At 43.3% G+C, this 12,298-nt stretch overlaps 1 protein-coding gene across 2 annotated transcripts; it reads right to left on the minus strand.

Moving 5' to 3' along the window:
* Window positions 1-134: 134 nt before the first annotated feature.
* On the minus strand, window positions 135-11,942 carry nots (nothepsin). 2 transcript variants are annotated; one of them, XM_059027657.1, is made up of 9 exons: window positions 11,813-11,942; window positions 10,880-11,057; window positions 9,129-9,246; window positions 7,173-7,291; window positions 4,722-4,921; window positions 4,209-4,331; window positions 3,424-3,568; window positions 1,568-1,666; window positions 135-722 (listed from the first exon to the last, which is right to left on the minus strand). In XM_059027657.1, exons 1-9 carry the CDS (start codon window positions 11,884-11,886, stop codon window positions 561-563), a joined length of 1,218 nt encoding a protein of 405 aa, XP_058883640.1. In that variant the 5' UTR covers window positions 11,887-11,942; the 3' UTR covers window positions 135-560. The 2 variants fall into 2 exon arrangements, with proteins under 2 accessions (XP_058883640.1, XP_058883641.1); XM_059027658.1 differs by lacking the exon at window positions 4,209-4,331.
* Between the last annotated feature and the right edge of the window lie 356 nt (window positions 11,943-12,298).

Here is a 12,298-nt window from a genome sequence, read left to right on the forward strand (position 1 = left end):
GGACTAAACTGAGAATGTCTGCTGTTACTCAGGGTCTGGAATGTAGAGGGGTTCGGGCAAGAATACATGCGTATTACTGTGTTAAACTACGTTTTCAAGCTCATATTTTTTCCAAATTAAAACGAATTTTCAAATATTTTAATTATATTATTTAATTACTATTTGGAAATTAAAAGCAATTCGTAGCACATTACAGAAAACCTAGTACACCATCAAAATATCTCTATCTGACGTCATTATGCATTGGTTTCTTTTGCATGATATCTTTTTGATACATTCATTGACACCAAATTGTTATATGAGCGAAGGTCACATGGAACACGAATAACATTTCAATCAAATATCCAATATTTGCCTCAGCACTACGTCAAACATTAAAGGAATTGCTGTTTTGAATTAGAAAGTGTTATGTGACAGCTTGATTCAATGATTGTTTTAATGTCACGCTGATTGCATATTTCAAACCCAGGACTCCTAGTCGTCAGCACGACGTGTGAAGTACAGGTATTAAACAGCGCCTCGTTCTTGTTTTACACTGCCCTGTGTTTTACATCAGCGCTCTAGCGTGCTTTTGCAAACCCCACCCTGTCATTGCCACGGTCGAAAACGCTGTAGAATTCTGTTAGGAAGACGTCTCCGAGAATCCAGAGAGGTCCTGATTGGATGTAGAGATCTAAGGCTTCAAATCCACTAAAGCAGATTTCTCTTCCGTCCAGTTGTTCCTTGAAAGAAAAGGTCACATTAACTCATCATGTAGTGTTGCTGTCCTTCGCTCATGTTTACAATTGAGTACCAATCAATGGCAATGAACTTTCCTGCCGGACGGCCTCGGCACACCAGCACGGCAGAAAAAATATCCGTGCCCCGGGTGAGAGGAAAAAAAATCTTCCAATCGGCTTTGAGAGCACTGGAAGTTAATTGCTGTTGATTGGTACTCAATTGTAAACTGAGGGAAGCTTTTCTTGTTTTGAAATCAACATGTTAATAAATGGATTTATTGAATGCCTGCTGATAAATGCTTCTTAAAAGCAATTCCGAGTACGAGTAACAGCAAGCCCCTAGTAGTTAATAACTCCAGAAACCTTTCCTATCTTGCACTTTGCGATATGGGTCTCAAATGGGCAGTTTTAAAAGAAACTCATTTTATAGCAGGCATGTATTTTCCTTTTAATACACAACATCTACTGCACTAGGTTAAATAATTATCTTCTTATCCTTCAATGTCTTCTTTCCAGTCATTAATCAACCAGTTATATTCCCCTGTTGACTGACATGCTTTGTAGACAGTAACATGAAAAGTTTAGTTAAATTTGGAGGAGCAGTTTCCAAGATATAGCATTTCATTGGTCAGCCAATCAGGTGTTAGAACTATAAAAAAAATCCAAGCCTAGAGCACAACTTCTGCTAAGGTTTCCCCAAATAGAGTTTTATGAAATTGGGTTCTCGAGATCCAGGTCAAATCTAAGCATGACATACAGACAAGTCCCTTCAGTTATCCCTGTCTTGAAGCTGCATGATTAGCATTCACAATAAGAAGTCCAGTTCCAAACCAAGCAAGCCAACTCACCTTCCTCACATACGCTTCAGCAGTCAGCTTATACTCAACTTGTCCGATTGTAACATCCACTCTCGGCAAGCTGGATAATCTTGTGCAGTCAATCACGAACTGAAGTATATGAAAACATTGAATAAAAACAAAATGTGAGCTTTTAATTCTTTTTTAGTGTGATAGAGAACCCTTACCTCTCCTTGCTGTGTGGGGGGTGGCTCTGATCAGCCCTTACCTATCCTTGCTGTGTGGGGTGTGGCTCTGATCAGCCCTTACCTCTCCTTGCTGTGTGGGGGGTGGCTCTGATCAGCCCTTACCTCTCCTTGCTGTGTGGGGGGTGGCTCTGATCAGCCCTTACCTCCCCTTGCTGTGTGGGGCGTAGCTCTGATCAGCCCTTACCTCTCCTTGCTATGCAGGCATGGCTCTGATCAGCCCTTACCTCTCCTTGCTATGCAGGCATGGCTCTGATCAGCCCTTATCTCTCCTTGCTGTGTGGGGGGGTGGCTCTGATCAGCCCTTACCTCTCCTTGCTGTGTGGGGTGTGGCTCCGATCAGCCCTTACCTCTCCTTACTGTGTGGGGGGTGGCTCTGATCAGCCCTTACCTCTCCTTGCTGTGTGAGGTGTGGCTCCGATCAGCCCTTACCTCTCCTTGCTGTGTGGGGGGTGGCTCTGATCAGCCCTTACCTCTCCTTGCTGTGTGGGGTGTGGCTCCGATCAGCCCTTACCTCTCTTTACTGTGTGGGGGGTGGCTCTGATCAGCCCTTACCTCTCCTTGCTGTGTGGGGTGTGGCTCCGATCAGCCCTTACCTCTCCTTACTGTGTGGGGGGTGGCTCTGATCAGCCCTTACCTCTCCTTGCTGTGTGAGGTGTGGCTCCGATCAGCCCTTACCTCTCCTTGCTGTGTGGGGGGTGGCTCTGATCAGCCCTTACCTCTCCTTGCTGTTTGGGGTGTGGCTCCGATCAGCCCTTACCTCTCCTTACTGTGTGGGGGGTGGCTCTGATCAGCCCTTACCTCTCCTTGCTGTGTGAGGTGTGGCTCCGATCAGCCCTTACCTCTCCTTGCTGTGTGGGGGGTGGCTCTGATCAGCCCTTACCTCTCCTTGCTGTGTGGGGTGTGGCTCCGATCAGCCCTTACCTCTCTTTACTGTGTGGGGGGTGGCTCTGATCAGCCCTTACCTCTCCTTGCTGTGTGGGGTGTGGCTCCGATCAGCCCTTACCTCTCCTTACTGTGTGGGGTGTGGCTCCGATCAGCCCTTACCTCTCTTTACTGTGTGGGGGGTGGCTCTGATCAGCCCTTACCTCTCCTTGCTGTGTGAGGTGTGGCTCCGATCAGCCCTTACCTCTCCTTGCTGTGTGGGGGGTGGCTCCGATCAGCCCTTACCTCTCCTTGCTGTGTGGGGTGTGGCTCTGATCAGCCCTTACCTCTCCTTGCTGTGTGGGGTGTGGCTCTGATCAGCCCTTACCTCTCCTTGCTGTGTGGGGCATGGCTCTGATCAGCCCTTACCTCTCCTTGCTGTGTGGGGGGTGGCTCTGATCAGCCCTTACCTCTCCTTGCTGTGTGGGGCGTGGCTCTGATCAGCCCTTACCTCTCCTTGCTGTGTGAGGTGTGGCTCTGATCAGCCCTTACCTCTCCTTGCTGTGTGGGGGGTGGTTCTGATCAGCCCTTACCTCTCCTTGCTGTGTGGGGCATGGCTCTGATCAGCCCTTACCTCTCCTTGCTGTGTGGGGGGTGGCTCTGATCAGCCCTTACCTCTCCTTGCTGTGTGGGGGGTGGCTCTGATCAGCCCTTGCCTCTCCTTGCTGTGTGTGGGGTGGTTCTGATCAGCCCTTACCTCTCCTTGCTGTGTGGGGTGTGGCTCTGATCAGCCCTTACCTCTCCTTGCTGTGTGGGCGTGGCTCCGATGTGCTCCTGCAGCTTCGTGATCTCTGCGGCCGGCCCGGTAATGAGAGATGTGCCGGTGTCCACTATAGCCTGGCAGCCATCGGAGCAGAAGGCAGCGCTTCCTTGGACTTTGACGCTGCATTAAATTGCATGGTTTATCTATTTAATACCAGTAGCCATATACAGTGCCACTTCAGTGGTGCTGCAATGGGAATGCAACGGTTCTGTACAATCATCGCACAATGAATGGTATCCATCTATCTTGATCACTTCATAACGATATGAATGAATACACACTGCTGGTAATCCATCACAATAGCATGACCCCAGATTAAGAGCACTGTGCTGCCATTGCTGCAATAATACACAACATTGCTAGTGACTACAGGCTGTAGTAATGATCCCAAGCTGCAGTTGACCGCTTACTTGCCATACAGGTCCATGGCCATTCTGATGGAGGAAGGTAGTTCCTTATACAGATGCATAGTGTTTTTTGTTTTTTTCTCTGGCACATTACCATAGAGTAGGTATAGGACCATGTTTATAGTCACTCATTTTGACATAATGCAGTGGCTATCCTGTAAACTGCCCCAATCTTTAGAACACATGATGGTTTTACTCCCCAGCCTACACACTGCCTTCATTTGAAGTCAATAGTAAACCATGAAGAAATCAAAGCGCAGCGATCAGACAACATAGTCCTATGTCAGCGCTGGACACAATGACACAGAGCGTGTACCTGCTTGAGATTCCATACAGGTAACACTGAGACTCACTTGTCCAGTTTGATTTGCCAGTACCCTTTCTCAGTCACAGGGACCCAGTTAATGGAGCCGGTATAGTGAGAGTCGTCCACACCTCCCAGCAGCATCTCCCCCCCACACTCTTTATCTCTCCCTCTGGAAAGAAGCAAGTAGCTGTGAATTAAACACTTGGGATCGTTTTGTAAGAACGAACCACAGCAAAAAAAAAAAAAAAAAAAAAAACAGGGCTTGCCAGCATATTCCCAGATTCGATGTTGTACTGTAAATACCAGTACATTGCACACATCATAATCATTTACAACATAAAACTGTACATGAATGCATTTGGTCTTCTTATAAAGTCATTGTTTTTGGGGTTTTTTTATGTGTCATTTTTTACACAAAAGCAAACACTATATCATGGAAATGGAATTAAAATGACATTTGAAAGTGTTTACTCTTTAAATGTCTTTTGAATGTTACATTTGACATACATGTAAAAGACATGACCAGGTGTTGAGGAGACCAGAGCAAATCCAAACCTACCTGCTCAGATAGAAAGAAAACACAGGTTTCTCCACCTGCTGCTGCTCCATCAACTTGTCAAACACCGGAGTGGCACCCCCTTCTGACAGGGATGGGTATCCCATGCCAAGCACGCCATCAAACTTTGCTCTAACGAACGTAAAGCCCGGCTCAAACACCGACTCGCCAAACTCCTGCTCCTTGACAGACACATCACTCAGCTGAGATTTGAAGGACAGAAGAGAGCATGGAATAGATTTTAGTTTGAAGTGTCACCTATACACAGATAAATAGGAGTTATATTAAAAACATATTACATATACTGTACTTGGGAGCATGCTCCATGCTCTGTCATTATGGGGTATTAATCTATTCTAAAAAAGTCCATAATGTCAAAGTGAAAAATAAAATCTACAAATTGTTCTAAATTAATTACAAATACAAACCAGAACATAATTGATTGCATAAGTATTCACTCCCTTGAGTCAATATTTGGTAGAGGCACCTTTGGCAGCAATTACAGCCATGAGTCTATTTGGATAAGTATCTACCAGCTTTGCACATCTGGACACTGCAATTTTTGCCCATTCTTCTTTGCAAAATTGCTCAAGCTCCATCAAGTTGGATGGGGACCTTTGGTGAACAGCAATTTTCAACTCTTTCCACATATTCTCAATTGGATTGAGGTCTGGGTTTTGACTGGGCCACTCCAGGACATTGACCGTTTTGTTTTTAAGCCACTCCAGTGTGGCTTTGGCTGTATGTTTGGGGTCATTGTCCGGCTGGAAGATGAATCTTCTCCCAGGTCCCAGGTCTTGCAGACTTCAGCAGGTTTTCCTCCAGGATTTCTCTGTACTTTGCTGCATCCACTTTGCCCTCTATCTTCACGAGCTTTCCAGGCCCTGACGCAGAGAAGCATCCATGATGCTGCCACCACCATGCTTTACAGTAGGGATGGTGTTCTCAGGATTATGTGCGGTGTTAGCTCTTAGCGTCTAGGCCAAAAAGCTCTATTTTGTCTCATCAGACCATAGAATCTTCTTCCACTTGGTCTCAGAGTCTCCCACATGCCTTCTGGAAAACTCTAGTTTTTTTCAACAATGGCTTTCTTTTTGCCACTCTCCCATAAAGGCCAGTTTTGTGAAGCACCCGGGTTATTGTTGCCGTATGCACAGTGTCTCCCAGCTCAGCTGTGGAAGACTGTAACTCCTTTAGAGTTGCCATAGGCCTCTTGGTGGCCTCCCTGACTAGTGCCCTTCTCGCCCAGATCCTCCGTTTTTGAGGATGGCCTGTTCTAGACAGATTCACAGTTGTGCCATATTCTCTCCATATCTTAATAAATGGACTTTACTGTGCTCCAGGGGGATATTCAATGCCTTGGAAATGTTCTTATATCCTACCCCTGATTGGTGCTTTTGAAGAACCTTATTCCGGATTTGCTTTGAATGTTCCTTCATCTTCATGATGTAGTTTTTGTTAGGAAATGTACTAACCAACTGTGGGACCTCCCAGAGACAGGTGTATTTAACCTGAAATCATGTGAAACACCTTAATTGCACACAGGTGGACTCCATTCAACTAATTATGTGACTTCTAAAGACAATTGGTTGCACCAGAGCTTATTTAGGTGTGTCATAGCAAAGGGGGTGAATACTTATGCAATCAATTATTTTCTGTTTTATATTTGTAATTAATTTAGAACAATTTGTAGATTTTACTTTGACATTATGGACTTTTTTGTGTTGATCAGTGACAAAAACTCCTAATTCAATCCATTTTGATTCCATGTTGTAACACAAAAAAATGTGGAAAATTCCAAGGGGGGTGAATACTTTTGAGAGCCACTGTAAATACCAACATTTCCAGTGCTGTGATTCTTCTTGCATACAGCTTTATAACGTACCTGGTCTACATATTTAATTTTTTTTTTATCTATAATAAAATTGCATTTTAAAAAGAAAAGAAAATTACAATCCAATGGCTCAGTCCTATCAGATATGCTGAACTCTAATGTTTAAACAGCATCACAAGGATTGTGGATCTCGTGGTTCTGAACTCTAATGTTTAAACAGCATCACAAGGATTGTGGATCTCGTGGTTCTGAACTCTAATGTTTAAACAGCATCACAAGGATTGTGAATCTCGTGGCTCTGAACTCTAATGTTTAAACAGCATCACAAGGATTGTGGATCTCGTGGTTCTGAACTCTAATGTTTAAACAGCATCACAAGGATTGTGGATCTCATGGTTCTGAACTCTAATGTTTAAACAGCATCACAAGGATTGTGAATCTCGTGGTTCTGATCTCTAATGTTTAAACAGCATCACAAGGATTGTGGATCTCGTGGTTCTGAACTCTAATGTTTAAACAGCATCACAAGGATTGTGAATCTCGTGGCTCTGAACTTTTGTTTTTTGTGTGGTTGCCTATTATAAGGACAATGTAAGTATATACTGTACTGTAGCACCGACCCTGAGCGTGTCTCTTCCCACCACTCCTAGAAGCTGTCCCGAGCCGTACTGGAGGTTGAATGTTTGCCCATCATGCGTGTAGGTTTTGGACTGAAAGGACTTGAATTTGCTGTGGGCTCCTACGTGCAAGAGGAAAGACACATCAGGACAAGCAACAGACTGCATACTGGCAATGACTTGCAGGGATCTCTCTGCCTGGTTTCTAGTAGACCAAACTGGGATTTAGTTTTTCTTTTTGTAGATCTGCCATCAAGCTTCTTGCACTCAGCTGTTCTAGGTGTAACTGAGATTGCAGGTAATACTCCATACATTACAGGCTCTCTATAAGCTCTGCAGATTGTCTTTAGAACAACAAAAAGATGCTGACTGCACACAGCTGCAACTCTGCAGCTCATCAGTATCCATGCAGGTTGCAGTGTGGAGTAGTGGTTAGGGCTCTGGACTCCTGACCAGAGGGTCGTGGGTTCAAGCCCTGGTGAGAGACACTGCTGTTGTACCCTTGAGCAAGGTACTTTACCTAGATTGCTCCAGTAAAAACCCAACTGTTTAAATGGGTAATTGTATGTAAAAATAATGTGATATCTGTGTAGTGTGAAATAATATATAATGTGATATCTTGTAACAATTGTAAGTCGCCCTGGATAAGGGCGTCTGCTAAGAAATAAATAATAATAATAATAATAATCTGGTTTGCAGCTCAAAGGTCAGAGGTCCACAATGTAACAACACCCCAGGTTCCCAGCAGCCAGACATACAGAGTAACACTCTGCGTGACTTGCATGTTATAGAATGGAAGCGTGTCTGCACTTTCTATGCTGAGTTATTAACACAACACCCAAGACATGTTGGTAAAACACACTACTGCTTTACGACTGTGCTAGATCCCCCACAGCTGCGAACACACACAAGATGTTCAGAGGGCTGAAATGTCTCACATTTTAAAACTTGTATTATTGTCAATTGGTTGTGCACTGTATTAATAACATGTCTACATCTAAGAGGAATTGTAATTGGTAAACAAAAAACCAAGCCAGGAGAGCTGTGCTTGTTAATCTGTCCTGACTCCCAGCGTCTGATCGTCATGTCTTTCACAGCAGCCAGCCCAGAAGCTCTGGTTCTGGTTTCCAGTGTTGTGTTCGCTTCACTGGTCACTTTGTAGATGTGGTGTTAGTAACTTTGAGGTTCTTCTGTATTTTAAAACCAACACGGGGCACACAAATTAAAAAAATAGGAGGTGTTCGAAGCCAGGGGTGGCCAAAGTTGACCCTTCCACTCCTGGTCTTTGTTCCAACCCTGTTCGAAATTGTTTAATTAAACCTGCATCCAGACCCTGAAGCAAGGCCTGATTAACGCATAGGCAAACTAGGCATGTGCCTAGGGCCCTGAATTCAAGGGGGGACCCAAAACGCTTATGTGTTTTTTTTGTTTGTTTGTTCTTTTACATATACAGATTTGCACCTAAACTGGAAAAAACTCACTGACATTCGAACCGAGGCATGTATCTCAAAATCAAACTGTTCTGACAGGTGTTAAATAGATTTCTGTATCCCTGCATGATTCCATGCCTGTGCAGATGCAGTTTTTCGTGATATTCCTGTGCCCGAGCCCCGCTGTGTTCTCAAGCACTGCCTTTGAGTTCTGCTGCAGTTTGCAACAAATATTGAAACAAGACCAAACTAATTCTGTAGCAAAATAAAACAGCACATTTAACACCACTGCTTTTCTAGATATACAGTACGTTCAGCCTCCTTCGTTGATCAATACATGAAACCCTTGATTAAAAGTAACCTTATAAAATTGTATTTTTCTTTAAAAACACATTTTAATTTTATTACATGTAAATACTGTTCAGAAACAACAAGCGTTATATATGTGTGTGTGTGTGTGTGTGTGTGTGTGTATATGTCTGTACACAAAGGTGCTTGAATTCTCCCTTGTGCATTGAGGTGTACTTACTGCACGCCTCGCTGACACAGTATGCAGACGGGACCCAGAAATCTGACGAGCCGGTGTCGAACAACACAGTGAAATTCTGCGGGGGGGTGCCAATACTGATTTTCCCGTAGTACTGGGCCTGAAACAAGGAGGGGAAAACTGAGAACAATCAGCACTGAATTAAACTGATCTTGTGTAATGATAGACATACGGTCATTTACTAATCTAGGAACCAGTAACTGGGTTATAGAAAATAAACCTCAAAGAGCCCACAGATACATTTGACGTTGCACCACCGTGGTTAAAGAAAGGGGCTTATAACCAGGAGGTCCCCTGTTCAAATCCCACCTCAGTCACTGACTCACTGTGTGATCCTGAGCAAGTCACTTAACCTCCTTGTGCTCCGTCTTTCGGGTGAGATGTAATTGTAAGTGACTCTGCAGCTGATGCATAGTTCACACACTCTAGTCTCTGCAAGTCACCTTGGATAAAGGCGTCTGCTAAATAAATATAATGTGGCCTTTTACTCCAAAGAGTAAATTACTTTTTCAAAAGGAGAAAAACAAAATTCGAAATAAACACAGCAGGTATTTAGGTATTTTGAAGGCAGTTTAAGTTATTTAGGTTCACTATTTCTCATTTTGTTACTTTAAAAGGTTGCTTTTTTTAGTAGTTTTTAGTACACTTTGGGGTAAAAACTTTGGAAATCAGCCCCATGATGTTCAGGACATTGTGTGGCGAAGATGTATTGAGGAATGCAGATGTAATACACCGAATTCCCACTAGAGGACTCCAGAGACACCCAAAATTATGATCAGGGATTTCTTTTCTCCTGAAATTCCAAAACACTTGTGTCAGCTCTATCCCCACCTGCTGGAATCACTGCTGCATGACAGCAACGCTGCACTGACAAGCAGAAAGCCTGTGGTCCGACTGCAGACCTCTCTTGCTGTCTGTGATTAAACTACTGGTAGAATTATCAGTCGCTGTTAAAATGTAACCACAGTGCTGTCTTTTGTCATTACAATTCAATGTATTACTATAAAGATAGACAAGAGAACAAGTCTTAACTGGCACATGTACAGTTTGTAGTATAAATACGTTCATGTTTTTAGTCCCATGCTGGTAGTGATCTGTTGGAATTAGTTTCCAATGTCATTTCAATTAATTTGTTTTATATTGCCCGTGCTTTATTAGCACGTCTGCAATCATTCTGAGGGGTTCCGTTGCTCCAAACATTGTTTTTCTTTACATCTGTTTCTCTGAACTTGCTTTGAGCTTGCCTAGAGATCCTAACTGCATGACATTAAATAAGTTTCCTCGAGTAATGTGACTGTATGTGACCACCTATTCCACACAGACAGTATATATAGAGAGAGAGAAAGTAGGCTGGGCCAGCAGAGTTGAACGGTCACACTGTCACATGATTTGATTGGAATGAGGAATGCTGTTCAATGCCCAGCAGTTAGGAGTATCCAGCATGCTCACAGCAAGCTCAGAGCCAAGTAGAGACAGATATAAAGAGAAAGAAGCTGATTGGAGACCCAGCACCCAGAATCATTGAGATTGATGGGAAATGTCAAGTATCCTTTAAAGTTACAAGTGAAGCTACTGACTCCTTGCATGCCAAGATGCTCATCCATTTAAAAAAAAAAACTTGAATGGTAAAAGATGAAAATCACCACCATGCCAAAACATGAGTGACACGGCTGTGGAGAAACTCTTTTATCTTAGCAGACTCTTTTATCTTATCTGTGCTGCTAGTGACTCACATCCATGTAGTTAGACAGCCTCTCTCTGCCTGTCGTGAGGCCGTGAGGAGGAGGAGGAGGGTAGCAGTGAGAGTATTTCCGTGCAAAGACATCAGGATCGTGATCCCTCAGAAACTCTGCTAGTCTCCGCGCTCCTCTCAGCTCCTTCCTGATGGAACTGAATCTCTTCAGAGGCACTCTGGAAAATAAACACTTTGAACAGGCGAGGCTTCAATCACATACAGATACTGCAAGAGAGCTGTGCTTCAATCACATACAGATACTGCAAGAGAGCTGGGCTTCAGCTCTAAGGGGCATGTCAGTGATATGCATCCATCACCTGGGCAAACATTAACAAGAAAAGCACATCACCATGACCTACATCCACTGTATGCATGTGGAAAAATGTGGACTCCCTATACCCATCCCTCGCTATACTCAATAACTGTGAAGTAATGTCCTTAGCAATTGGACAAAGGGTTATCTACATAAATGAAAACATGTGTGACCTACATACAGTCAGACAGGCAGACAGACAAACAGACAGACACTGTATTCTGTAGCCCTAGACTGTGATTCACTCAATAACTTGTGCTTAAGAAAGTCCTCATCAAGTTGTAACACTACTGGAAAGGGGTTCTCTAGATGTAAAATTTTAAGTATGATTTTCAACATAAACAACTATGTATGAATAATAAAACAGACCCAGTACATTGCATGTATTATATATAATATATATATATATATATATATATATATATATATATATATATATATATATATATATATATATATATAGCATAGATCAATTGAAATTTCACAGTAGTTTTAGTAAATCGCCAGTCTTAATAGGTTAGGACACATGCATATATTTATACTGTACACTGCTGCATATTTCTTTTGTTTTTAATAATAATTTACAGTTGTTTTCAATCTCGATTAATGTCCACCTACCTTATTACAGAATCAGTGACCTGTAAACAAGCGCATGCTATGATCATCCACTTCATGGCTATGATTGCAGGCATCTCGGTGCCTCTGCTCCTCTGCAGATCATCCCCCCGCACTCACAGTGAGAGAGGGCAGCGTGCTTTAAACACTCAGGTCAGAGTGTGCAGTCAGGTGAGCTGTGTCAACAGGGTTTAGAACCTGCAGGACAACTTAACCCTTTCTCTCCTTGATCAATGCACTCCATGGACAGCAGCTACAGTACTGAACATGCAGTCCTTGTTTTCCAAGTACAAGCTTCACTTTAAAATACATCTGTAAGCTGGTTACATTTGTCACCCACTCGGTAATATCTCTAAATATATACGTCCGCTCTTCAAAAACAAAAAGAAAGCAAGACCACGTTCACTGTGATACCCAGAGTCCTTCTGCTTTAGTAGTAAATGGAATCTGGGGTCTAAAATCTCAGATGGAAGCGATTCCCTATTATTA

The sequence above is a fragment of the Acipenser ruthenus genome, chromosome 7 (assembly GCF_902713425.1).
Source record: "Acipenser ruthenus chromosome 7, fAciRut3.2 maternal haplotype, whole genome shotgun sequence".
NCBI lineage: Eukaryota > Metazoa > Chordata > Actinopteri > Acipenseriformes > Acipenseridae > Acipenser > Acipenser ruthenus.

Bases quoted from the DNA above. Each gene is read 5' to 3' on its own strand.
- nots (XM_059027657.1), bottom strand. From the start codon at position 11,886: ATGCCTGCAATCATAGCCATGAAGTGGATGATCATAGCATGCGCTTGT. The intron at 9,247-10,879 runs GTGAGTCACTAG...TCCTTGTTTCAG, and splicing joins GGCTGTCTAACTACATGGAT to GCCCAGTACTACGGGAAAAT. The intron at 4,922-7,172 runs GTCGGTGCTACA...TTCAAATCTCAG, and splicing joins TGGGAAGAGACACGCTCAGG to CTGAGTGATGTGTCTGTCAA.